This window comes from Hesperophylax consimilis, chromosome 17, assembly GCF_061612785.1.
Source record: "Hesperophylax consimilis isolate HC1 chromosome 17, BYU_Hcon_1.0, whole genome shotgun sequence".
In the NCBI taxonomy this organism is placed as follows: Eukaryota; Metazoa; Arthropoda; class Insecta; order Trichoptera; family Limnephilidae; genus Hesperophylax; species Hesperophylax consimilis.
The window spans coordinates 33,651,585-33,676,884 of NC_142852.1; the positions used below are offsets into that span (position 1 = coordinate 33,651,585).

Sequence of the window (25,300 nt, forward strand, 5' to 3'; positions counted from 1 at the left end):
TTTGTTGCACATCAATGACCTTTTGACATGTGCACCGATTCATTGTTACGCGGATGACAGTACAGTTCATGATAGCTTTTTGTTTGACAAGCCCCCAAAGGGCACACAAACTCCAACGGCTCGGAGGGCTTTGAAGCAGAGAATGGACGGTTATCTCGAGAGTATTTCCTCCTGGGGTAAAAATAATCTCGTCGAATTTAATGTTTCAAAGACCCAATCCTGTCTGATTACGTCTAAAAGGGATCCAAATGATAATCTAGTCTCCTTCAACGGAAGCAATCTTCCGAACAGGCCTTCCATTGATATGCTTGGTGTAACTATAAGTGACCAGCTCAGGTACGGGGGCTCCATCAAAGCCAGAGTAAAGTTGGCCTCTCAGAAGCTGGGCGTACTGTACAGGGCCCGCAGATACTTTAATAGTACACAACTGCTCACCCTGTACAAATCGCAAGTGCGCCCTACTGTAGAATTTGGCAGCCATCTCTGGTCTGGAGCCCCAAAATACCTGAAAAAAACCCTTGACTCTGTGCAGAAACGGGCGGTCCGTTTGATAGATTCCCCAATCTTAACAAACGGACTGCAATCTTTAGAGCACAGGCGTCAGGTAGGTATGCTGTCCTTGTTCTATCGGTATTACAATGGAAGATGCTCTGAGGAACTAGCGTCATTGATCCCTTCGGCACCGGTGCGTAGTCGGGATACACGCCAAACGCGCGCCCAACATTTGTACACAGTTGACACTTGTCACATGAGAACGGGTCGCTTCTACGATTCGTTCTTAAGTTCAACAGCTCGGCTGTGGAACGAACTGCCTGCCTCTGTGTTTCCTCCCTCCTACAACATGGGACTCTTCAAGACCCATGTTCACTCCTTCCTCTCCAAAAAAAGACCCTCCACACAGCATCCCCAAAGATGACATAGGCCCCGAGGGAAATTATTTTCTTCAGGGCCTCCTGTGTGGAGTAAATATAAAAAAAAAAAAAAAAAAAAAAATCTTTATTCTTTATTCTTTATTCTCTATTCTCTATTCTCTATTCTCTATTCTCTATTCTCTATTCTCTATTCTCTATTCTCTATTCTCTATTCTCTATTCTCTATTCTCTATTCTCTATTCTCTATTCTCTATTCTCTATTCTCTATTCTCTATTCTCTATTCTCTATTCTCTATTCTCTATTCTCTATTCTCTATTCTCTATTCTCTATTCTCTATTCTCTATTCTCTATTCTCTATTCTATATTCTTTATTCTTTATTCTTTATTCTTTATTCTTTATTCTTTATTCTTTATTCTTTATTCTTTATTCTTTATTCTTTATTCTTTATTCTTTATTCTTTATTCTTTATTCTTTATTCTTTATTCTTTATTCTTTATTCTTTATTCTTTATTCTTTATTCTTTATTCTTTATTCTTTATTATTTATTCTTTATTCTTTATTCTTTATTCTTTATTCTTTATTCTTTATTCTTTATTCTTTATTCTTTATTCTTTATTCTTTATTCTTTATTCTTTATTCTTTATTCTTTATTCTTTATTCTTTATTCTTTATTCTTTATTCGTTATTCTTTATTCTCTATTCTTTATTCTTTTTTCTTTATTCTTTTTTCTTTTTTCTTTATTCTTTATTCTTTAGTCTTTATTCTTTATTCTTTATTCTCCATTCTTCATTCTCCATTCTTCATTCTTCATTCCTCATTCCCCATTCTTCATTCTTCATTATTTATTCTTCATTCTTCATTATTCATTCTTCATTCTTCAGTCTTCACTCTTCATTTTTCACTATTCATCCTTCAGCCTTCATCTTTCATTCTTCATTCTTCATTCTTTATTCTTCATTCTTTATTCTTAATTCTTCAGTCTTCATTCTTCAATCTTCATTCTTTATTCTTCATTATTCAATATTCATTCTTCATCCTTCGTTATTTATTCTTCATCCTTCAATCTTTATTATTATTTCCTTATTCTTCAATCTTTATCCTTCATTCTTCATTCCTCACTCTTCACTCTTTATTCTTTAATTCTTATTTCTTCATTCTTCATTTTTAAATCTTCATTCTTCCATTCTTAGTTCGTCGTTGTTCGTTCAATATGCGTCATTCTTCATCCTTCATCAATTATTAATTCTTAATGCTTCATCTTTCACCCTTCATTCTTCACCAGTCATATTTTATTTTTCTTTCTAAATGCTTCTATTTTCACCCTTTATTCTTCACCCGTCGTATTTTATTTTTCTTCATTCTTCATATTTCGTTTTTTATTCTTGAATTTGATTTATTCCTGTTGCAGGCGAGGTGGTGATAGACTTCCACGTCGAGAAGGAGACTAACTTCGTGGTGCTGAACGCGCGAGACTTGAACATAACGGATAAGATGGTAACTGGGCCGAAGGGCCACGCTATCAAAATCAATAAGTTCCTGGAATACAAGCCAGCTGATCAGATCTACATTGAGATCAAGGTAAGTTCCATCTTTTAAACTCATAGAACTATGGATTCCTGGAGATGTTGGCGCGATATAACGGATTTCTCGGCGAATCTTATCTTGGGAGAATCCAACGCTTTCCTTATACTCATAAACCACACCCCCCTGTTTGATATTAATTCCATCCTCAAAAATAGGCCACAAGTGTGGCTTGGATACAAAATGACTATCCCATCAAAAACGTGGTTAAATTTTATATACAGGGTTTTCCAATAAAAGGTGTTGTTTTGATATTCAATCGTAAAAGATTAATGGTTTCATTGCTTGTGTGGCACGTAGCGCCGTCTTATTGAAAGTAAACGTTGTTCAAATCAATACCATCCAATTCCGGCTATGAAAAAATCATTAATCATCTCTCGATAGCGCAATCCATTCACCGTAACTGTTGCTCCAGCCTCATTTTCGAAAAAGTAAGGTCCAATGACTCCGCCGGGCCATAAACCGCACCAAACAGTCACACGTTGAGGATAGAGAGGCTTTCCAACAATAACTCTTGGGTTTTCCGAGCCCCAGATGCGACAATTTTGCTTGTTGACGAAGCCACCGAGGTATAAATGGGCCTCATCACTCAAGATGATTTGCTTTTGATTCACTCAAGTGAATTTTATGAATTTCAATGCGTTGTTGAAGCGTGTATTGTTCAATTTTTATTAATGGCGTAGTTTTTACTTCTCAAATGTCAAAAAATGACAGCTTCAAAAGTAACATCTACCGAAATAGCGGGCTATTCAAAATAACATCTCTTATTGGAAAACCCTGTAGAAATACTACCAAATCGATTAAAATCATTCTGTTCGACAATTTAAGCATATCCAAATCATTTAAAAGAGTTTTGTAGTTCAACAAAATTACTGGAATACCCAATTTGGAACTTAGAAAAGTTATTTTTTCCAAAGCTTGTACAAGAATATTTTAATGTGTGTTCCAGACGGGAGAAATGTACTCAAGTTGACTTCTAACAAACGTAACATATAACAGTTATAAATCGCAACATTTGTAAGCCTTTGTTAGAGATTTCTGTTGTGATTCCTAAGACTTTAATTTGTGTTGATGTCTCGAGAGCATTGTTGTAATTAAAGATGACTGGATTTTTTATTCGTGAAAATCTGATTAGTTTACATTTTGAGATATTTAAGTAAAGTCTGTTTCCATTGCATCTAATTCTAGTCAATCTGAGTGTCAATTAATTGATCTGTTTGATTCGGTTAAGGGAATAACGGAGAGAAAGATCTTTTTTAACATTACCCTCTTTTTAAGGATAGAAAGGAGAGTTCTGAGAAGGAAATAAGTATGAAAGGTGGGTCGGAATCTGGAGGGTCAATGTGTCCAAGATTGGCTGACGTTTGAATTCTGCAAGGTCCTGATAGAGTCCTTATGAAGAAGTCAAAGGGTCCCCTCAACGGCAGGAATAACCGCTTGCAGTTGCATCGTTCCTATTCCATAATTTGTCGATCTTTTGAAAGATACGTGTTTTAAATTAAAAAAAGAGTATTTGAAAGACCGAATACAGGTAACAAAAATTAATAATCAATTTTCAAAACCAATGGAAAATAAATTAGGAGTACCACAGTGATCAGTTCTTGGACCTCTATTGTTCATATTCATATATGTTAATGACATGGTGTAAATATTTTCAAAATGCAAAGTACGACTATTTGCCGATGATACACTAATATATATAATTGAAGAAAACTATGAAGAACTAATACCTATTTTAAATAATGAACTAGATAATGTATCAAGATGGCTAAAAATAAATAAGCTTAAAAAAAATAAAAAAAATAACAAAATGTATGGTAATTGGTTATAAGAAGACATCCAGTGAAAGCAAAATCAAAATTGATGTTGAAATTATTGAAAATGTTACCGATATAAAATACTTAGGAGTTATAATAGATTCCAAACTCAACTTCAACAAACATGCTGAATATACCCAAAAGAAAATTGGAAGAAAGATATCTTTTTTGGGAAGAATTCGCCAAAAACTGTCCGAAAAAACTGCAATCACCATTTCTCCATTATTGCTCCACATTTTAATTACTGATCAACTATCCTTTTCCTGTGTAACGACCGAGAACAAAACAAATTTTAAATTCTCCAAAATAGGGCAATGAGAACAATACTCAGACGAAATAGACATTCAAAAGTAAATAAAATGTTAAACGAACTAAATTGGCCAACGGTGAAACAGATGTTGACCTTGAACACGATGATATTTGTACACAAAATAGGAAACAACCTGCTACCCAAATATTTTTCAAATAAAATTGTATACAACAAGGACATACACAAACATAAAACAAGGACGTGCAATGAAATCAGGCTACCAAAAAAGGAGAAGGCGAATACTCAGAATAGTTGCTACGTAGAGTAGTTGCTATGGTTACCTGCTACGTGCAACCTACAATACTCACCAGACATTTCAGGTTATAATAATGAATGTGGAATCACAAACTTTATCCAGTACTGGAAGCGCCAATTCTTGAGGGTCAGATACCCACAAGAATGTTTGTGATCCCAGGGTTCTCAGGGGGTTGGGTTCGAAACCAGAAATGTGTCAGGTTACAATGTGTAATTTAGAGTCAAGGAAAGAAGGTTTAGAGTAACATTAATGTATATTATTTCGAATACAATACAAGTCTATACACTCTACCGTGTGAGTTATAACGAAAACAATATAATAAAAGCCAGATACAAGCTTACCCCCAAGGTTCCGACCACGCTTTATCTATATAGCTAATTAAGTAACATCCCACTCGAGCTGGAGCAGCACCTCATCAGGCTGAGCTCCAGGGGGCTCCAGACGGAGCAAGAGGAAGAGTCAGTTCCGCCTCCTGGCGACTGTCCGTGGCAGGAAACTGGCAATCTGGCGACTGAGGAAGAGGAATCTGGTGCCCGCGGTCTCATCCGTGTATCCTGGCGAGGATTCCCTTTATGCAAGGAAAAATAGGCCTCCCTACGGCCCTGGTGAAAATGCGGTCGGCGTAGTGCCAAACCGCGAGAAAGAATACCATCCTTAGGCTTCCGGTAACCGGGCACAACATTTCAAGCCACTGGCTTCTTCATCCCATAAAGGATGGGTCGGATTCAAGCAGATCACACGTCTGACTCCGTTTGCGATTCATGATGCCGCGTGGTTACAATATTCGAACGAGCCACGGAACCAATTCCACTATGGAACCTCGTATTTTACTCCATTTATACGACTCTATAAAACTAGACTTCGCCACTCCGATTAAAGGGAAACCATTCCCAAACAATTTCACTCCGGAAAACTGTGACTGTCGTCTGCCGAGAGATCAGGCCCACTCTCTGGTTTCTCTGCAGGCAAGGAAGTGTTTTTGTTCTGTTTCCGCCCGGTACAGATTTTAAATTTTAAATTATGATTCGAAATTTTACCAAAACCAATACCCGCGACAATCGCCCAGTTCCTAACTAGGTTAGAGAATCGGCGAGGATAAATGTGATGATGCAGAATAAATTAATGAATAAAATATTAAAACAAAAGGAGTCTAGCCCTGCATCATAACATTACCCCCCTCGCCACCAAATGTTTGCCCTCAAACATATAAAATTGTCGAAATAACCTAACCCTATTCTTTCTAGGTCGGTCCAAGGGTCTACTACAACAGAAAAAAAAACAAAGTGATCAATAAAATACCAGTAGATAATAATAACCATCAATAGGAAGTATTCATATAACAAAATTAAACCAAAGTGAGAATAGCGAATGGGCGTGCCGCAAATCCGGTCGCACTTCATCGAACGTAAGGCAGGATGAACAGGATTGCGGTGCAGCCATTCTTACTTAAATAACTATAATATTGTAGGAACTAAACTTAAAAACTTAATCTAAACATAACAACCAATGTTACGTGAACGGGATCCGCCAACACCCACAGCTTGAATATGCTGGGTGAAGACTAATTGACTTAGCGTCATGGACAACCGTTGACGTTACATTTATAAAAATAATTAGTACATAATTAATAAAAGTAAGACTTAATTAATACAGACGCCACATTTATAACTAACCAAATAACTGACTGTCTATCACATTCATTTTATACAACCAAATGCGATAATGCATCACTGACCCAAAATAGGGTTATAAGCCCGTCAGGCAACACTTTTTAGGGAGCATAGCAACCCTCACTTATCACTGACTCAACTTCTCCATAGGAGATAAGAAAACACTTTGTCGATGTTTATACCTAATCTACCTAACTAGGTCGTATGGGGGTATCCATAAGAGAACAGAGCAGTTAATGAAAATACACAATCTTAATTCAACAAGAGTGTTAAGCAGTCAACAACCATCGCATAAGAATGGAGCCAAATTAATACAGTATACAGCCATCAATATAGAAGGTGCAATCGGGTTAAGTGATATGCAACTATTATTAGTGCAGTGATCTAGGTATACGTCCAACAGTAACGAAGGCGTAATCGATATTTTTATGAAACAACTTATGGTTTTCTCTGTAAACAGTTGTTCAAAAAAAAAAATTGTTAATAATAAGTCTCGCAGGACTGTAACAACAATTATGTATAATAAACTTAAGAGTTTATAATAAAAATTCTAAAACAATAGGAAAGGAACATCCCAGGTTACTTACATGGTAGCAAGATTTAATGCAATGCAATTTTTAAAATTAAAAAAAAATTTATTTGTAACAAGTACAACAAGTGTGTACACAGAAATGACTGTTGAGAAGTCAAAGAATCAGCAACAAATAAAATAAACATTTATAGATTAAACCTAGGTCAGAACCTACGGAAGGTTTCAATACATCTTCGTATGTTCTGATCTTGACAAAATACAGAAAAATCAGGTTCAAGAATCATAATATGAAAGAAGTGGCTTAAAATGTGGAAGGATCGGTGGTGGGATATCGTTCCACATTATAAGTCAGAACCGTACTTATAAAGGAAAACAAGTAAGTTATGTCTCGTTTCATCAGCAATAAAGCGAACAGCTCCATTTTATCACTATGAGATTAAATGTTCAGTGCACCGCTTGGTGCAGTCTTTAATATATTTTCATGACCCATCAAGACATTTACTGTAAAACAATAACAAAAATATCCGTTTACATATTAATGATGAAACGAGAACAACCAGTGTTCAAGTACGTAATTTGTAGACAATGCTTCTTTGTTTTCACCATCGTGAAACGAAAGAGACAGTGGGAATGTAACTCCTTACATTTCAAGATGTTATATCCTAACACATACTACATGTTAAGGTATATTAACCAATTTCATTATACAAAATTCATAATATTTTTAAATGAGTGTTCATTTGTTCACTTGGAGTCTGTTGTGTACTTAAGTTTAAGTAAATAAATAAATTATTGCTAATAAATAAATACTACATTAATTATTACTAATTCTAATAAGGTTTATTTCTAGTCCATTCAATTCGAGCATTCATACCGGAGTTGATGGTTAATTGTTTTAAGCAAGTGGCTTATAATTAACAATAACAGATATATAAAAAAAAACGCCCTCGCGAGGTATTTAAACATTTCTTCCGAAATGAAATTATGACAGGACCAAATTCTGTCAGATGGCATGGGAATTCTTCAACTCGGTTGATCAGGCCGGTGAAGTTTTCCGTGCTTAGAAATTCTAATAAGGAACCGAAGTTCTTAATTATTAATAATATCAATCCTCACGAAAGTTGGCCAGACCTTCGGAGGCACTGATGTTCGAAAAGAATTTATACCGGAACATTGTCCGTCTTGACGATATCCTTTACATGGAAATCGCCAGATACTTTTCCTGTAAGGTCTGCCAGGGTATACACTAAATCCGATTTCTTCTTTATTATAACATTTTGCACGAAGCGTGGGGACAATTTTTGAGAGAAGTAATTTAATGCGTTTGACTGAACAAAGTTTCGTCTCCACACGACGTCCCCTACTTGAAATGTGACGTTTCTTCTGCGTAAGTTATAACGATTCGCTCCCGTCTTGTAGGCTTTGAACAAAGCGTCTGAAACCTGCTTGTATATGTTTGCTAGACCCTGTAGCCTTTGAGCATAAGCGGAGGGCGAAGCTCCTCTTTCCGAGTTAATTTCCCCATTATCTATAGGTATACGGTGCAAATATCCGTCGAGAATTTGCTCCCTGCCGTGCATAAGGAAGTACGGTGTATAATTTGTCGCGCAATTAACAGTGTTGTTCATTGCGGACTGAACCTGTGGCAGAAATTTAGCCCAGTTACGGTGGTCTGATTCCACCAGGATTGACAACGCGGTTCCAAGAGTTTGGTTGTATCTTTCGACGACATTATTCTGTGGAGTATAATACGAGTTATAAAATGGGGGTGGAACATTATAACTCTTAAGGAGGTCCTTAAATTCCTTTGAGATGAATTGGGGCCCGTTGTCACAAATAATAGTTTTCGGTACACCGTGTACTAGGAAAATATTTTCCTCTAAATTCTTTACTGTGCTTCCCGCGGTGCCTTTGCGCAGCGGAAATAACCACGTGAATTTAGAGAAAACATCAACGCAAGTTAAAATTACCGTATGTCCTGAATAACTACGAGGCAAAGGTCCTACCAAATCTAAAGATAGCATCTGCATAGGCCTTGTTACTTTTTTCGGGTTAGAAGATAAACCGTTCGGTGGTGCCGTGCTGATTTTATGCGCTTTGCAAACAGCACAATGACTAATAAATTCTTTGACATCTTTGTACATGTTAGGCCAAAAATAGCGAAGTTGTAACTTTTTATATGTTTTAAAAACTCCTGGATGACATGAACGAGTCGACTCGTGGGAGTCTGAAATAATAGCTTTCCTATTTTCCTGAGGAATCACCTTCTTCCAAGCAGTGTCCTCCCGTAAGGCTAATTGAGTTTTCGTATGGCGATACAATTCGTTATCTTTAATTTGGAAGTTAGAAAATCTTTGAGGAAAATCCTGGCAACCTTGCCATGCATTTTGGTACCATTTGTCCGACGTAGGTTGAGAGTCAAGACCCGAAATTAGCGCGAGATCCATGCGAGAAAGTACGTCTGGTACAATATGCTGCGTACCTTTACGATGGATGACGTCAAAGGAAAACTGACAAAGACGAGTGCTCCAACGCGCCAGACGACCACTTGGGTTTGACAAGGATCCAAGCCATTTCAGGCTCGAATGGTCTGTAATTACCGTGAAATGAGCCCCTTCTATGTAGGGTCTAAAATGGGTGACAGAATCTAATACCGCTAAAAGCTCTCTTTCCGTGATGCCATAGTTACGTTCGTGGGTATTAAGACAACGTGAATAGTACGCGATCGGGTGTTCGGCACCGTCTATATTTTGAATTAGAACACCACCAATTCCAACGGAGCTTGCATCGCAATGAATCGCGAACGGTTCAGAAAAATTTGGGCAGCTTAGAACTGGAGCACTAATAAGAGCTTGTTTTAGATCATTAAACGCTTTATCAGCTTCTGGAGTCCACTTAAATTTACTGACTCCATTCTTTGATCCAGTAAGCTTTGTTAACGGAGCGGCTATACTGGAGAAGCCTTTTATAAAACGTCTAAAATACCCTGAAAGGCCAATAAAAGCTCGAATTCCTTTCGCGTTTTTTGGAATAGGGAAATCCTTAATGCTTTCAATTTTTACCGGGTCCGTGCGAAGCCCTTGTGAATCTACTATGTACCCCAAGTACTTAAGCTCCGATTTACAGAACTCTGATTTTTTTTGATTTATTGTGAGACCCGCGTCTCTCAGTCTTTCGAAAACTTTATCAAGTAGTCTCATATGTGAATTAAAATCTTCCGAGATTAAAATTAAATCGTCCAGATAACAGAAAGCGTTATCATCAAATTCAGGTCCAAAAAGAGCGTGAGCCAGTCTTTGGAGTTCAGAGGGTGCATTTTTTAACCCAAACGGCATACGAGTAAATTCGAAGAGTCCCCGACCTGGGACGACGAATGCCGTTTTCTCGCAAGAGTCTTTATCCAGCGCTACCTGCCAAAAGGCCTTACTCAAGTCTATCGAAGACACATATCTTGCGCCGCCAAGTTTGTCCAAGATACGTGCGATATGAGGTAGTGGATAACTATCTCTGACCGTGACATTATTAATTTTCCTGGAATCCAGGCAAAATCTCCCTGTCCCATCCTTCTTCTGTACAATAACAACTGGGCTAGACCACGGTGAACGAGAGGGACGGATTACTCCCAAATTTAGCATCTCGTCCACTTCCGCGTCAAGTTGCCTTTGTCTTGCCGGAGACAGAGGATAGTAGCGCTGCTTAATCGGCGGACCATTGGTAACGATTTTATGTTTTACTAAATGAGTTAAACCCAGACCTTTCCTTTCGTAAGAAATAGATTCGAATTTATTAATCATTTTCGAAAGAGCTTTACTCTCAGAAACAGATAATGAAGAAGCCGGCCGTATTGCTCTTAATTCATTAAGGTGTCCTTCATGGTCAGGTTCGTGAACTTCTGGAAACAGTTCCGGTGCGATTCGAAACTGCCTCCAAAAGTTGACTCCTAAGATAAAATCAGGTGATAATGATGGGATGACGTAAAAGACAACCTCCTTCGTGATTGTCCTGTACGTCACCGGCAAGGTTAAAGTACCCAGAACAGACTGACTCGAACCGTCAGCTGTTTTAACTTTAAAATCAACTTTTTCTAATTCTACGCCTAAATCTACAAATTGCTTAAAACTATCTCCCCCTAAACAAGAGACTGTTGCTCCACTGTCTAAGAGAGCAGAAAACGTATTATCTAATATATATATATATTAACGAATGGACGATTATCTCCCTCAACCTCCGGCTTCTGTGGTAGCGGGCCCACCACCCCAGAAGACGGTGTTGACAAAAACTGACGAACCAGTCGGAGCCAACTCTGCCACTCCCGTTCCCTTTGCGCACAGGGAGGGGCGTGTCCAGATTGACTCCAAGCTAGTTTTTTTTGAGTGTGATTCTTGCTACCAGTATGTACGGTACCAACGTTAGCATTTTTAGAATTGGAGGCTTTCTTCCAGCATTCCGTTACCTTATGCCCACTTTTCTTACAAAAGTCACAAATAATCTTATTATTTGGAAGAGAAGACGTCTTACGCGTGAAAACATCATTATTGTACGTATTCTGATGACTTTGTTGTTTTTGATGAAAAGTCGAAGTGTTGTGACTATTATTGAAACTAGCCTTATTATTGAAAGACGAATACTTTCTAAAGTTACTATATTTTTCTGGTAGTTCAACCACTTTTTGATTAGAAGAAGAAGACGTTGAAGCTTCAGTTAGTGATTCTAATTTTGTTGCTGCCTTAGAGAGATCTTCGAAAGAGATAAAATCTCTTGCTGCTAGTAAGTTTGCATATGATGGTAGCAGTGCCTTCATTGCTAATTGCAGCAGTTCTGCCTCTGGCAGTTTGGCATCAAGTTTATTATTGAGGGCCTTCATTCTCAAAGTAAACTCAAAAACAGACATACCCTTAGGCTGTTTCAAATTAAAAAGTTCTGTTTTTAATTCAATCTGTTTACCCTCTCCCTCGAACTGGTTGATTAATAGCTTGGATAGGTCATCCCACTTTAAATCTGGGGTGTAAATAGACCTATACCACAGTAAGGCAAGACCATCTAGAATTTCATTAAAAGATTTCACTTTTTCTTTGTGCGTAATGCCCCGTGATCTGCAACGTTCATCTAACAAACTCAAAAAGTCCCGCACACAGGTTTTACCATCGAACTTGTAATCCCAGTTACCAAGCCCACGCGACGAAGATTCCTTATAAATTATTTTGGTTTCTTTAATTAGGGTAACCTTCCCTTTAACTTCACTATTTATTTCCCCGTCCGAATTATTACCCGTCGTTTCAACTTCGGAGTCACATTCTGAATCATTATTCTCTGAATCTGCATTAGAAATTTGTTTTTGTTTTTTATTAAAAGCGCGCGCTTGTGCGCGTAACACTTGGAATGTATTATCTGGTCTGATTGACCGCGCCGTTAGTTCCTTAATTAGCTCCTCCTTGGAAGCGTTGTTCACATTCGGAATTGGAGTAGACATGATGACGTCAGAAGTTATACTTGATATAAAATAGAAAAAGAAGATGACCGTTAGTTTCCGAAATCCGAAAGAACTTGTCTATAACATATTATGACAATACTAGAAAGCAAAAACTCAAAAGAAGTACATTAAGTAGAAACACATCAGTATAGTGCGTACTTTTTTCCAATTAAAAATTAATAAAAAAAATTTCGCAACCCTGAAAAATATTTGTGGCAACCTTGATAAATAAGGTAAAAAAAATATATATTTTGTGGCAACCTTGAAAAAAATTGTGGCAACCTTGATAAAATATTTATTTCTTTTGCCAGCCCTGGTTTTTCCGTACTATTATTATATTTATATTATTATATTTTTCCGTAGAATATTATTTATTCTCGTATTAAATCCACACGAGAATAAAAAAAAAGAATCACTTTTCAAAATGAAAACAATTACCTAATTAGAATATACATTTTTTATTTGAAATTATTTGCTATTAACCCATGCTATGAACTAATGGCAATGAACCGACTCCCGTTACTTCGATATGCGTTGTTATTTGTGTATAATAATATTCAGTTGTCAACTGCATTAATGAATAAACATGTTTCAATTTATTATTTAACGGCACCATAAAGGAGGAATGATCCCTAACATTCACACAATTCCTTAAAACAACGCACATAAGAAATTCATACAATCATGCGATAACAATTTCACTTTTGTCACTTTTACAGTTATCGGGTTAACATTTAACAAACAAGGTTAACATTTTAGGTTATGTATCAGAGCTCCAAGAGAACAAAATAACCCTAAACCATCCAAAAAAAAACACAATCCTGACACATTTATAGCCTTGTTTTAAGTGGGTCGCCAATTGCTACGTAGAGTAGTTGCTATGGTTACCTGCTACGTGCAACCTACAATACTCACCAGACATTTCAGGTTATAATAATGAATGTGGAATCACAAACTTTATCCAGTACTGGAAGCGCCAATTCTTGAGGGTCAGATACCCACAAGAATGTTTGTGATCCCAGGGTTCTCAGGGGGTTGGGTTCGAAACCAGAAATGTGTCAGGTTACAATGTGTAATTTAGAGTCAAGGAAAGAAGGTTTAGAGTAACATTAATGTATATTATTTCGAATACAATACAAGTCTATACACTCTACCGTGTGAGTTATAACGAAAACAATATAATAAAAGCCAGATACAAGCTTACCCCCAAGGTTCCGACCACGCTTTATCTATATAGCTAATTAAGTAACATCCCACTCGAGCTGGAGCAGCACCTCATCAGGCTGAGCTCCAGGGGGCTCCAGACGGAGCAAGAGGAAGAGTCAGTTCCGCCTCCTGGCGACTGTCCGTGGCAGGAAACTGGCAATCTGGCGACTGAGGAAGAGGAATCTGGTGCCCGCGGTCTCATCCGTGTATCCTGGCGAGGATTCCCTTTATGCAAGGAAAAATAGGCCTCCCTACGGCCCTGGTGAAAATGCGGTCGGCGTAGTGCCAAACCGCGAGAAAGAATACCATCCTTAGGCTTCCGGTAACCGGGCACAACATTTCAAGCCACTGGCTTCTTCATCCCATAAAGGATGGGTCGGATTCAAGCAGATCACACGTCTGACTCCGTTTGCGATTCATGATGCCGCGTGGTTACAATATTCGAACGAGCCACGGAACCAATTCCACTATGGAACCTCGTATTTTACTCCATTTATACGACTCTATAAAACTAGACTTCGCCACTCCGATTAAAGGGAAACCATTCCCAAACAATTTCACTCCGGAAAACTGTGACTGTCGTCTGCCGAGAGATCAGGCCCACTCTCTGGTTTCTCTGCAGGCAAGGAAGTGTTTTTGTTCTGTTTCCGCCCGGTACAGATTTTAAATTTTAAATTATGATTCGAAATTTTACCAAAACCAATACCCGCGACAATCGCCCAGTTCCTAACTAGGTTAGAGAATCGGCGAGGATAAATGTGATGATGCAGAATAAATTAATGAATAAAATATTAAAACAAAAGGAGTCTAGCCCTGCATCATAACATTGTATACTATTTAAAGGGATGAAATACTATAACGCGCTGCCGGAAAACCTAAAGTCTACCCCAATTGGAAAGTTCAAGATGTTGTGTAGGAGCTACATCAAGCAAGAAAAAACATAGTATATTTATACGTAACAAATTAATTAGTCATTTGTAAACTTAAAATATACAAATTACTAAAATAAAATTAATAAATTAAATATTTTTACAACAATGGTTATCATAACCGCTTATTCATATTTACATGTGTCCCTTTCACACCATCGTCTTCTCCTTTATGAACGTTTATAACAGAGCTTTAATATATCATTTCAGGACAAATTCAGAAGACGAGGGAATTACACAATCAGCCTCCGCTACAACGCACGACTCCTGCACAAAGCCAAGGGATTCTTCATATCTGACTATCTGAATGCAGACGGAGAGAAAAAGTAAGCCATATTTGAAATACTTAGCTATGTTCTTCTTCTATCCTGGACGCCTTTTACTAAGCTACAATTGTGTACTGCACCCAAATTGGCGCAGCCGTAGGAACTTGGGCAGCCTTGTCTGCCACTGAAGACTGTATATTACACAAATAAAAAAATAAAAAAAATTACAGCCTTAACAATAAACATCGTTTATATTTTATACAATTGATAAATAACCGCGTACATGAAAACCTTACTAACTGACATAATATCGATAAATAGTTAATGGAATACGTTTTTTTTAAAGCCAAAATAGGGTTGTGTATCTCCTTTATTAACTACTGTTAAGGCGATGCACTACGTCGTGTAATATTTTAAATCGAGCCGCTATCAATAACACCCCTTACGTAGATGTCGATAAGGTTTAAATTCCCGCCTAACACCATCCGCCTGTTTTGATTTATGCAAGAAAAAAACATGGCCAAAAAGGACCTTTTATTTTATTTTGTGGATGTTCAGGCATAAATACTTTTTTTTTTTTCGATCATTTTATAAATAACTTAATTTGCCACACTATACAATAAAATAATAACCGAAAATGGATTCGTAAGTAGGAGATTTTGAACTTTAAAGCAGTTTTCATAGGCCTTTACATTATTTTTTTCTGGGCTTATAAAAAGACTTATCTAAAAAATACTCGATTATTTCAAAGGCCAAGATGTATTATACTCGCAGTATTTAATTAAAGCACCTGAAAATTTAATTAAAGGCTACTTTAATTTCTATTGTTTTATATCTTGTTGATATCCTGTAATTATCTATGTAAAAAAATATTTTTTTCAAATATTAAATAAAAAAATAAATAAATTAAAAAAAACATTTCTAGGCGACCAAATTAACAAACCAAAAACACATGATTTCTTTAATAATAATAATTTCTAAGGTATTTTAAATGTCCTTTCTATTTTAATAAGTTCTTAAGTTTTTGTATTTCAAATATAATTTAATATTTATAATTTGCAGTATTTCAACTTTAAGCATGAAAATGGTTGAAAAAAAAGTTTACCACGAACATAATCTAAACATACAAAATACATACATAAAGTTACATATTTACCAATGGAATTTGCGTTATAGAAAACGATATTCCGAATAGTTGCTGAATTTAAGAAAATGGAGTTAAAGATTTTTTTTATTAGTACCAAATCGAATATAAACTTGTAAAGTCTTTATACAATTTGTATACAAAATTTGTTGGGAAGAGATTTTTTTATTAGTAAGGTTGTTTTTGTATAAAATAAAGAGGAAGCACAAAGGTTTAACGCACTTGAAGTGAAATGACACTAAACTGCGCTATATAAATGCTATGTTAACTGATTTTAAGTCCATAGATTGTATGAGAACCCTCTATATTTCATTAGTCAGAAGTCAATTGGAGAATAATTCACCTATTTGGTCCCCTTTATATAAAATTCACTCCAATAATATAGAAAGAGTTCTGCACAAATTTCTTAAGTACGTAAAATTTAAGCTCAGAATTCCTATTGATTACATTAATTGTGTCAGTTTGATGAATCAATTGCATCTAATAACACTGTCTGACAGGAGAATTATTTCAGACCTGGTTGTGTTACACAGAGTAATTAACAACTTAATTGATAGTCCTGCCATCCTTGCCACTATTAAATTCCATGTGACGACTAGGAATACAAGACAAAATATAACATTCTTATGCAATACATGCACGACCAACTATTAGACACACTCACTGATGTCCGGTCAGGTGCTCTGAAACCGACTAATTATTGCTTATCATTTATGATATGCATAAAACCTTGTCTTATAAACATTAGTTTATCATTAAAGACAAGTCAAAAATATTTCACCAATAAATGAAGATATAATATGTCTCGACGCCATCTAGTGAGAAATTTAGCACTAACAAAGCCTTTCCTACAAAAATAAAGTTGGTTGTTTACAGGTGGAAAAATATAATAAGCAGTAATTGTTGATTGAGGTACTAGTACATATTGAATCATTCGGCGGGTTGGAAATAAGCCGACATAGCTCAGTGGTTTCAGAGCACCTGACCGGACATCAGAAGGTACGGGTTCAATTCCCGTTGGCGGCATTTATTTTTTCTCGTGAGATATTTTCAATTTGTATTGATATTTCAGGCGACTAATTATTGCTTATAATTATTTGTTATCTTTATTAATTGCTTCATATGAAATTTTATAGCATAGTAATGATCAGCAGAATCCATTTCTATCCAAAAAAAATACCCTTGAAAATTCAAGTCTCTATGTCTATGAAAGGCGATTTTCAGCCCACTGTGCGCCAGAACACTATATATCATTATAAATAAACAAATAGTGAAATAACACAAATTAATCAAATAAAATTTTCTTGCGCACGCCGGGATTTGAATCGCGACCTCCAGCTTGCTAGTCGAGAGCCTAACCCCTCGACCGCGGAGGCAGTCGTAACCTTTATCTCTTTTTATTTTCTGTGTCTTGTTCTGTTGCCAAAAATATGCGATAATATTGTTAATTCTGGATTTGAAATATGAGACCGACAAATATGTCGAATGATAATTAGGTCCCATTGGTCGAGTGGATAAAGACGTTGTCCCGGTGAGATGAGAGATCCTGGTTGTTACTTCTTCTGCAATGGTATATTTATTATTTCAGACAACTGGCGGCGACGAATTTCGGAATGATCCACGCGAGGTCAGCCTTTCCATGCTTTGACGAACCTCAACTAAAGGCAAGATTTAAAATCACCATCGTAAGGGACAGGTTAGTAATGTCTCTCTCAATATGTGTCTTAGTTAAGAGTTCACATTACAATATAAACTCTCCAGTTAATTACGAAACAAACCTTGTTTTGTGACAATAACTAGGTACTGCTGTTGAATCAAGGCAAACACATTTTCGTGTATCACTAAACAAACTCTGTTTTCTTGTGTTGTTTCGTCATGGAACAAACCTTGTTTTCGTGCGTTATTTAATCTTTTTACCCACGAATCAAACCTTGTATTCTTGTGTTATTTTAACTGCTGTTGTTTTACAAAACAAACTTTATCTTCTTGTCTTGTTTTATCATGGAACAAACCTTGTTTTCGTGTGTTATTTAAACTACTGTTGCCCCACAAAACAAACCTTGTTTTGTGACAATAACTACCGCTGTTGAATCAAGGCAAACACATTTTCGTGAATCACAAAACAAACCTTGTTTCTTGTGTTATTTTATCTAAAATAAACCTTGTTTTCATGTGTTGTTTTATCATGGTACAAACCTTATTTTCGTGTGTTTTTTAAACTTTTGCCCCACGAAACATACCTTGTTTTCTTTTGTTATTTTAACTGCTGTTAAATTACAAAACAAACCTTGTTTTTTATGTTTTCACTGCTGTTGCACCACGAAACAAAGGTTATGTTCATGTGTTGTTTAAACTGCTGTTGTATTAAGAAACAAACCTAGTATTCATGTGATATTTTAACTGCTGTTGTTTCATGACAAAACAAACCTTATTTTCGTATGTTGTTTTGACTGTTGTTGCACCACGAAACAAATATTGTTTTGTTGTGTTGTTTTAACTGCTATTTCCCCACAAAATAGACCTTGTTTCTTTGTGTTGTTTTCACAACTATTGACCCACGAAACAAACCTTGTTTTCATGTGTTATTTAAACGACTGTTGCCCCACGAAACTAACCTTGTTTCTTTGTGCTGTTTTCATTGGTTTTGCCCCACGGAAATAATCTTGTTTCATTGTGTTGTTTTCACAGCTATTGCCCGACGAAACAAACCTTGTTTTCATGTGTTGTTTTAACTGTTGTTGCACCACGAAACAAACCTTGTTTTCATGTGTTGTTTTAACTGTTATTGTACCACGAAACAAACCTTGTTTTGATGTGTTGTTTTAACTGTTGTTGCACCACGAAACAAACCATGTTTTTGGATATTTGAGTGAACTGCCATAGTTATTTACTGACTAATTTTGTTGTTTAATTTTTCTGTTGTAGATTTCATGTTTCTTTGACAAATATGCCGATTGCTGCCACGGAGGAGGCTGGTTTTTATCTTGGACATAGATTGGTAAGATAAACATTTACATTTTTTTGTCAATCTTTTAAATTGAAAATCGGGTCGGAGGCGAAACCGGTAAACGCACCCGTCCGGCAACCCGAGATTCCGATTTCGATTTTTTTTGTTCTTCTTTTCTATCTGTTCTTCTAATCAGTTTTATATAAATGAGGTCTCTAAGGCGTATGTGTGGTAAAACTTTGTACAGAAGTACAGGTATTTTTTTTAATTGACCTTGGCACAATGCTGTAATCGCTGGAAAGTGCTGTGTGTTTGTCCTGGCAGAATGCTGTAATTTGATTAATTTATTCTTTCCGTCATTACAGAAGTGTTCTTTTCTGCAATTACAACATTGTGCCATCGTTAATTACTTGGGAAGTAACCATAATAATCGAATAATAGTAAGTTGATATTATGTAACTCGTAGAATGGAATTGACTGAGCGCTGTAAAGCCAATATGTTGTATCTGTAGATACGGCATGTTACCATTAAACAGGCGGGCTAAATTGTAATTATACGTTAGTAACATCAATATTGGATTGTTTTTTAACAAATTATTAAAAGCAATAATTTTTAGCCTGAAATACGAATATCAATTGAAAAATCTGCACCTTCTGACTGTCGGTCAGGTGCACGGAACCACTGTGCTACGTCGACTTATTTTTAACCACAAAATAATTCAATAAATACTAATATTTCATTCAAAAAATTTTTTTTTTTCACAATGGTTCGGGTTCAATTCTTTCAGTTTATGATTGTGTTTCAGGCTAATAATTTGTTATCCTTTGTGCTAATATAAGTGTACCTGTTTTAAAATAATAATATTTTTTTTTGTTAACAGTTGCAAGACCTGTTTTAAAATAATAATATTTTTTTGTTGTTAACAGTTGCAAGACGATTTTCAAGAGTCACCCGAGATGAGCACGTATCTTGTGGGGATAGTTGTGTGTGAATTTAGTAGAGCGGCTGCGCATGCGCCTAGAGGAGCCAGCATCAGTGTCTATGCAGACAAGTATCACCTAGACAAGGCGCAGTAAGTCTTTTTCTTACCCTTATCCACTATACAACACTCTAAGCCTTCGTTGAAATATTCACTAATTAATTTTAACATACTTTTGAGACGTATACGACATACAGCGCTAGTCCACACAAAACAAATGCAGCATTTAATTCCTCAATCAATCGTTTTTTTCATACATTCAACTATAATATTAGTCTAATTAGTTCTCGGTAGTAATTTGTAAGTACTTAGGTGGGTCGAGCTGTTTACTATTGATGAGTTAATCTGGATTCTTCTCTCGACGCCACAACACCTTCAGTACAATTTCTGCAGCGCCTCTGATAACAGGTTGTTAGGTTATAATTTCGGGTTGAGGCCCCGTAGTAAGCGTTCAGAGATGGTTTGAAAGGGAGATATGTAAATACGAATATTAAAAAACGATAATAATTAGGCGAAAATGGTGAAAATATTTAATAAAACACGACTCGTTTGAAATAGAGCATAAATCTCTCGGCAAATGCTTTAATTGCATTTAAAGATAAACTGTGAATTTTTTAATGCCTATAACATATTAAATAACAGAACAAAACGTGTTTTTAATAATTTCGGAGCTTACTTTGCGATTTTTTTCTATCGAGGAAATTTTATATAAAAAATGTTTCGGCATAACAAATCTAAAGATATTAGATAGAAATTGACAATTTTTTATACAGCCGTGAACGGTGGAAGTCGTAGACGCCCAAGGAAGACATGGCACGATCAAGTAAAACAAAAAATTATAAAAAGTTTATTTTTCAATTATTTAGAATAGTATTATTAGATACACTTTTCAGGATTCACAACTTCAAAACTTTACTTCTAGATTTGAATATAAAGCGTGGTGTTTTCTCTTTCTAACACCGTTTAGGTCATATTTTTCACCATGACAGTAATGGAGATCGATTTTTATGAGAAGCATATGTGCGCAAGTAATTTTTAATTTACAAGTAAAAATATTATATAGTATACTTGTAGCACGTTCCAGAGTGGAAGATACTCTCAGTATCGCTTTGGTGTAAAACCACCATTCAGAATTGAAACGTTGCCTGAAATGGCTTTAGACGTGTTTGGTGAACAGATCTGAATTGCCAGGTGGTGCCCCAACTTCCTCTTCCCCATCTATTTCACCACCCAAAACAATCAGCCTCACAGCATACCCCAATTGGGGATGTCATAATCCCATTGGCTCCACACTTGGAACAGTTGCGACACTTGTGCAGTTTTTACATTAAAAAAAGACTCTAAAGAACCAAAAAAACCTTTTTATTTTTATTTTTAAGTCGGGTGTACGGTTATTATTATAGGTTAGTTATTAACCCCTTAGTGAACGAATTTTTCATATTTGTACCCGACAGCAGAAGGATGTACCTAATAATTATTAAATAATTAAGAAAATGAATATTCTGATATCACACATTTTACGATGCCGAATCCTTCGAGGATAATCTCGCACGATGAGTCACCTTGATAAGATTTTAAATCACCGTACATGTGTCATATTGCCACTTCAAGGATGAATTACTCGCACGACATAACTGTGGGACCTCAGTAATTAATTCTCGGCGCTATGACGCATTGGAATATTTATGTTTGGATATAAGAATAATTGCTACACATTAACACGTGTAGAAACTGTATTTTAACCCAATAAATACGCAAACAACTGGCCCAACCAGTCAGTTGTCCGACGACATTCGCTAGTTGTGTTTCATTGTAAATCCTTACCCAAGGTACCCCCGAGAGGAAACCGGCATTTTACAGTCGATGTCACTGGCGTAGTTGTCCAGTACAATATTAAACCTGCAAATTTCCAACTCCAAACTCAATTTACTCGAAAACGAAAACCTAAATCAAAAAAGTTATACTACGAAATCGACTCCAAATGTGATGTAGATTCACAAGTTTTTACCACACTTGTACAACGAATTTCCGTACACCATGTATGATAATCACATTTTTTTTTCAGAACTATTTTGGACCAAGCAGTGAGCATCATCGACAGATACGAAACGTTTTTAAATATTTCTTTCCCACTTCCTAAACTTGGTAAGTAACTAAAAATTTGTTATTAGAGAACTTGGGGTAATACTGAATGTTTAATTAAACAGAATCCAACACGCTAAGGAAGTCACAACAATGTTAAGGAAGAATTCGTATATCAAAACCTTTTCTTGATGGGGCCTTAAAGAGTCTGCGATGTGTGAATGTGGTGCGGTGCAGACCACCGAACATGTGATCAACGAGTTCCCGATACATTCATTCCCCAGCGGGATTGATGAGGGTCACATGGCGACGCCTGATGCCCTAGACTGGCTCGCAGACCTAGATGTCCCCCTCTGACCCCCCCACCATACGAAAGAAGAAGAAGATTAGTATAATCTTCTGCTTCAATGATATATTACATTGATGGGTAAAATTTTAGAAATAAGTTGAAATACGAAAGGGTTGTTACTGAATACTCCGTATTAAATTTACATCGCGAATAGATATATACAGGTTTTTCCAAAAAGATGTGTTATTTTGAATAGCCCGCTATTTCGGTAGATGTTACTTTTGAAGCTGTCATTTTTTAACATTTGGCAAGTTGAAACTACGCCATTAATAAAAATGGAACGATACACGCTTCAACAACGCATTGAAATTATTAAAATTCACTTGAGTGAATCAAATGCAAATCACCTTGAGTGATGAGGCCCATTTCCACCTCGGTGGCTTCGTCAACAAGCAAAATTGTGGCATCTGGAAAACCCAAGAGTTATTGCTGAACAGCCTCTTAATTCTCAACGTGTGACTGTTTGGTGCGGTTTATGATCCGGGGAGTCATTGGACCTTACTTTTTCTAAAATGAGTCTGGAGCAACAGTTACGGTGAATGGATTGCGCTATCGAGAGATGATTAATGATTTTTTATGGCCGGAATTGGATGGTATTGATCTGGACAACGTACACTTTCAACAAGACGGCGCCACGTGCCACACAAGCAACGAAACCATTGATCTTTTACGGGAAAAGTTTCTTTGAATATCAAAATAACACCTCTTATTGGAAAACCCTGTATATACGCTATGTATATGATAACTTTACAATATCGGATCCATAGGCGATGATTTTACGCCGATTTCCCGAGCATGATTGATATCCAAACCGATGTTGATAACTCAATAAATAGAAATTTGATATATATTATCAACACTAGCGCATCTATCTACGAATTGACATTCCTAAACGTCTGCTAAAATGCTATGTTGCCAGCTCTTTCGGAGCACAGTTAAAGACATTTTTTAATAGTACCAATTTGAATATGAACTTGTACAGTCTTTATCCAATATATAACCAAGTCGCAACGCCCTTCATTTTTGTGTAAACTTTCCTGAACCACATTTGTTTGTATTTTTCAGACATGGTTATAATGGACGGACTTGAAGACACTGCAGAAGGTTGGGGACTACTGGGTATTGGGACAGCCCTTTTACCAGACAGGGAGACATTGGAAAAACTCCTCGCTCATCAGGTAAAACCACATATAAACTAGATGTTGTGATTGTCTTCGGGGTTTTAGGTGTGTTAGAAAAATTGCACTCGTGCTTATAACATTGGAGATGTGATTGAACGTATTTGTGTTTGTATTCCAGTGGCTCGGCGGTCTTGTGACCCCCAAGTGGTGGGGCTCTCGTTGGCTGACGGAGGGGCTGGTTGCACTGCTACAGCACTCTCCATCCTCACCCATGGATGACTCCTTGCTCTTGGAGCACACCGTGCCTGCACTCAAGTAAGAAACTCATCGATATATAATAAATATATATTGTCCCTCTCATACCTAATGTCTTAATACAACTTCCCCATATATTAGATAGAGCACAAAGTTATCGCTCAAATCCTATATATATATAGTTTTTTATTTTATCGGCCAATAGCGAGGCTGAAAAGAATCCCGCTACAAGATCTAGAAATGAACTTAGCAACCCAACTTGATGTAAACTTGTTCAAGGTTCTTAAAACGTACGCGAAACAGCAAAGATCATTAATTTCGTGGCAAAAGTGTTATCGTAATTTGTTGGGTGACATAGTTGTTTTGATAGAAAGACATGTGAGATTTTATATGGGAAATACGTTTGAAGGCATTTGAAATAGATTCAAAATGGTTTCCAACTGCGCTGGCTGGTTTGAGTTACGCGGTCGCGGTGCGCATGCGTCCCAGTGTGGCGATTAAATAAATATTGCCAGCGCCTAAAATTAAATAATGAATAGTTAGAATAGTTCCTACAAAACAAACCGATTATTGCGTTTTAGCCAATGAATATACCTGTAGCGGTAGCTACTTAAGAGCGGGAGCACACAGAGAGCGGTCAGAGTTCTGCGTTCTAGTGACCGTTGACCGCTCAAGAGTTCCAAAGCACACAAGCGGCGTTCAAATTCTCGCGTTCTAGTTTCGTTTGGGTCTTTGCATATGCAACATGTAACTAGAAAGTTTATCGTCCGATGAAGAATTATTGCTCTTGTGGAGCTTAGCAGCTTCTAAAAAGAAAAGGAAGTATTGGGTGCACCCAATCAACACAACGCCACAAGAATAAGGCGAATTTACTAGTATTTTTCAGGATTTATTTAAAGATGAACAACGATTCTATATTTTTATAATTTACATCACTTAAATCGTATAATAAACTCCTTTCCCTAACCAATTCAATTAACTTTTCCGTGTTTTTAACCTCGGACATCGCGGCGTTTTGGCGTTCTCTGCCTCGGCGGGAAAAGAACTCTTAGAACGCGACGTTCCGTTTTGACCGCCGCGGTCTGACTGCCCGCTGTGTGCGTTGTTGTTATAGTATCAGTACATTCTAATGAACGCCGAACGCGGAACTCGGAACTCGGAACTCCGGACCGCTCTCTGTGTGCTCCCGCTCTAAAGGTTCGGGAACGTTGATACCTGCAACACGCATCGCATAAGAACATTCTAGTGAAACATCGTATGACACCAACGCACAAACATATATATTTTACCGTTTATCTCATATTTACTTATGTAAAAGTAAGTGTGTCTGTAAAGACGACTCGTTTGAAATAGAGCAAGAATCTCTCGACAAATGCTTTAGTTATATTTAAATATACACTGTGATTTTTTTCATGCCTATAACAGAACAAAACACGTCTTTCAAAACATAATTTTCGGAGCTTACTTTGCAATTTTTTTCTATCGAGGGAATTTAAATAATTAATATATA

At 36.6% G+C, this 25,300-nt stretch overlaps 1 protein-coding gene across 1 annotated transcript in view; it reads left to right on the top strand.

Moving 5' to 3' along the window:
- Positions 1–25,300, top strand: part of LOC149416465 (leucyl-cystinyl aminopeptidase) — a 61,794-nt gene that overhangs the window by 20,093 nt on the left and 16,401 nt on the right. Inside the window, exons 5-12 of the mRNA XM_089642004.1 lie at positions 2,284–2,453; positions 14,857–14,972; positions 17,645–17,752; positions 18,982–19,054; positions 19,931–20,076; positions 22,049–22,128; positions 23,480–23,592; positions 23,714–23,850. Of these exons, the coding sequence (XP_089498130.1) occupies positions 2,284–2,453; positions 14,857–14,972; positions 17,645–17,752; positions 18,982–19,054; positions 19,931–20,076; positions 22,049–22,128; positions 23,480–23,592; positions 23,714–23,850 (943 nt within the window). The remainder of the gene's footprint in view (positions 1–2,283; positions 2,454–14,856; positions 14,973–17,644; positions 17,753–18,981; positions 19,055–19,930; positions 20,077–22,048; positions 22,129–23,479; positions 23,593–23,713; positions 23,851–25,300) is intronic.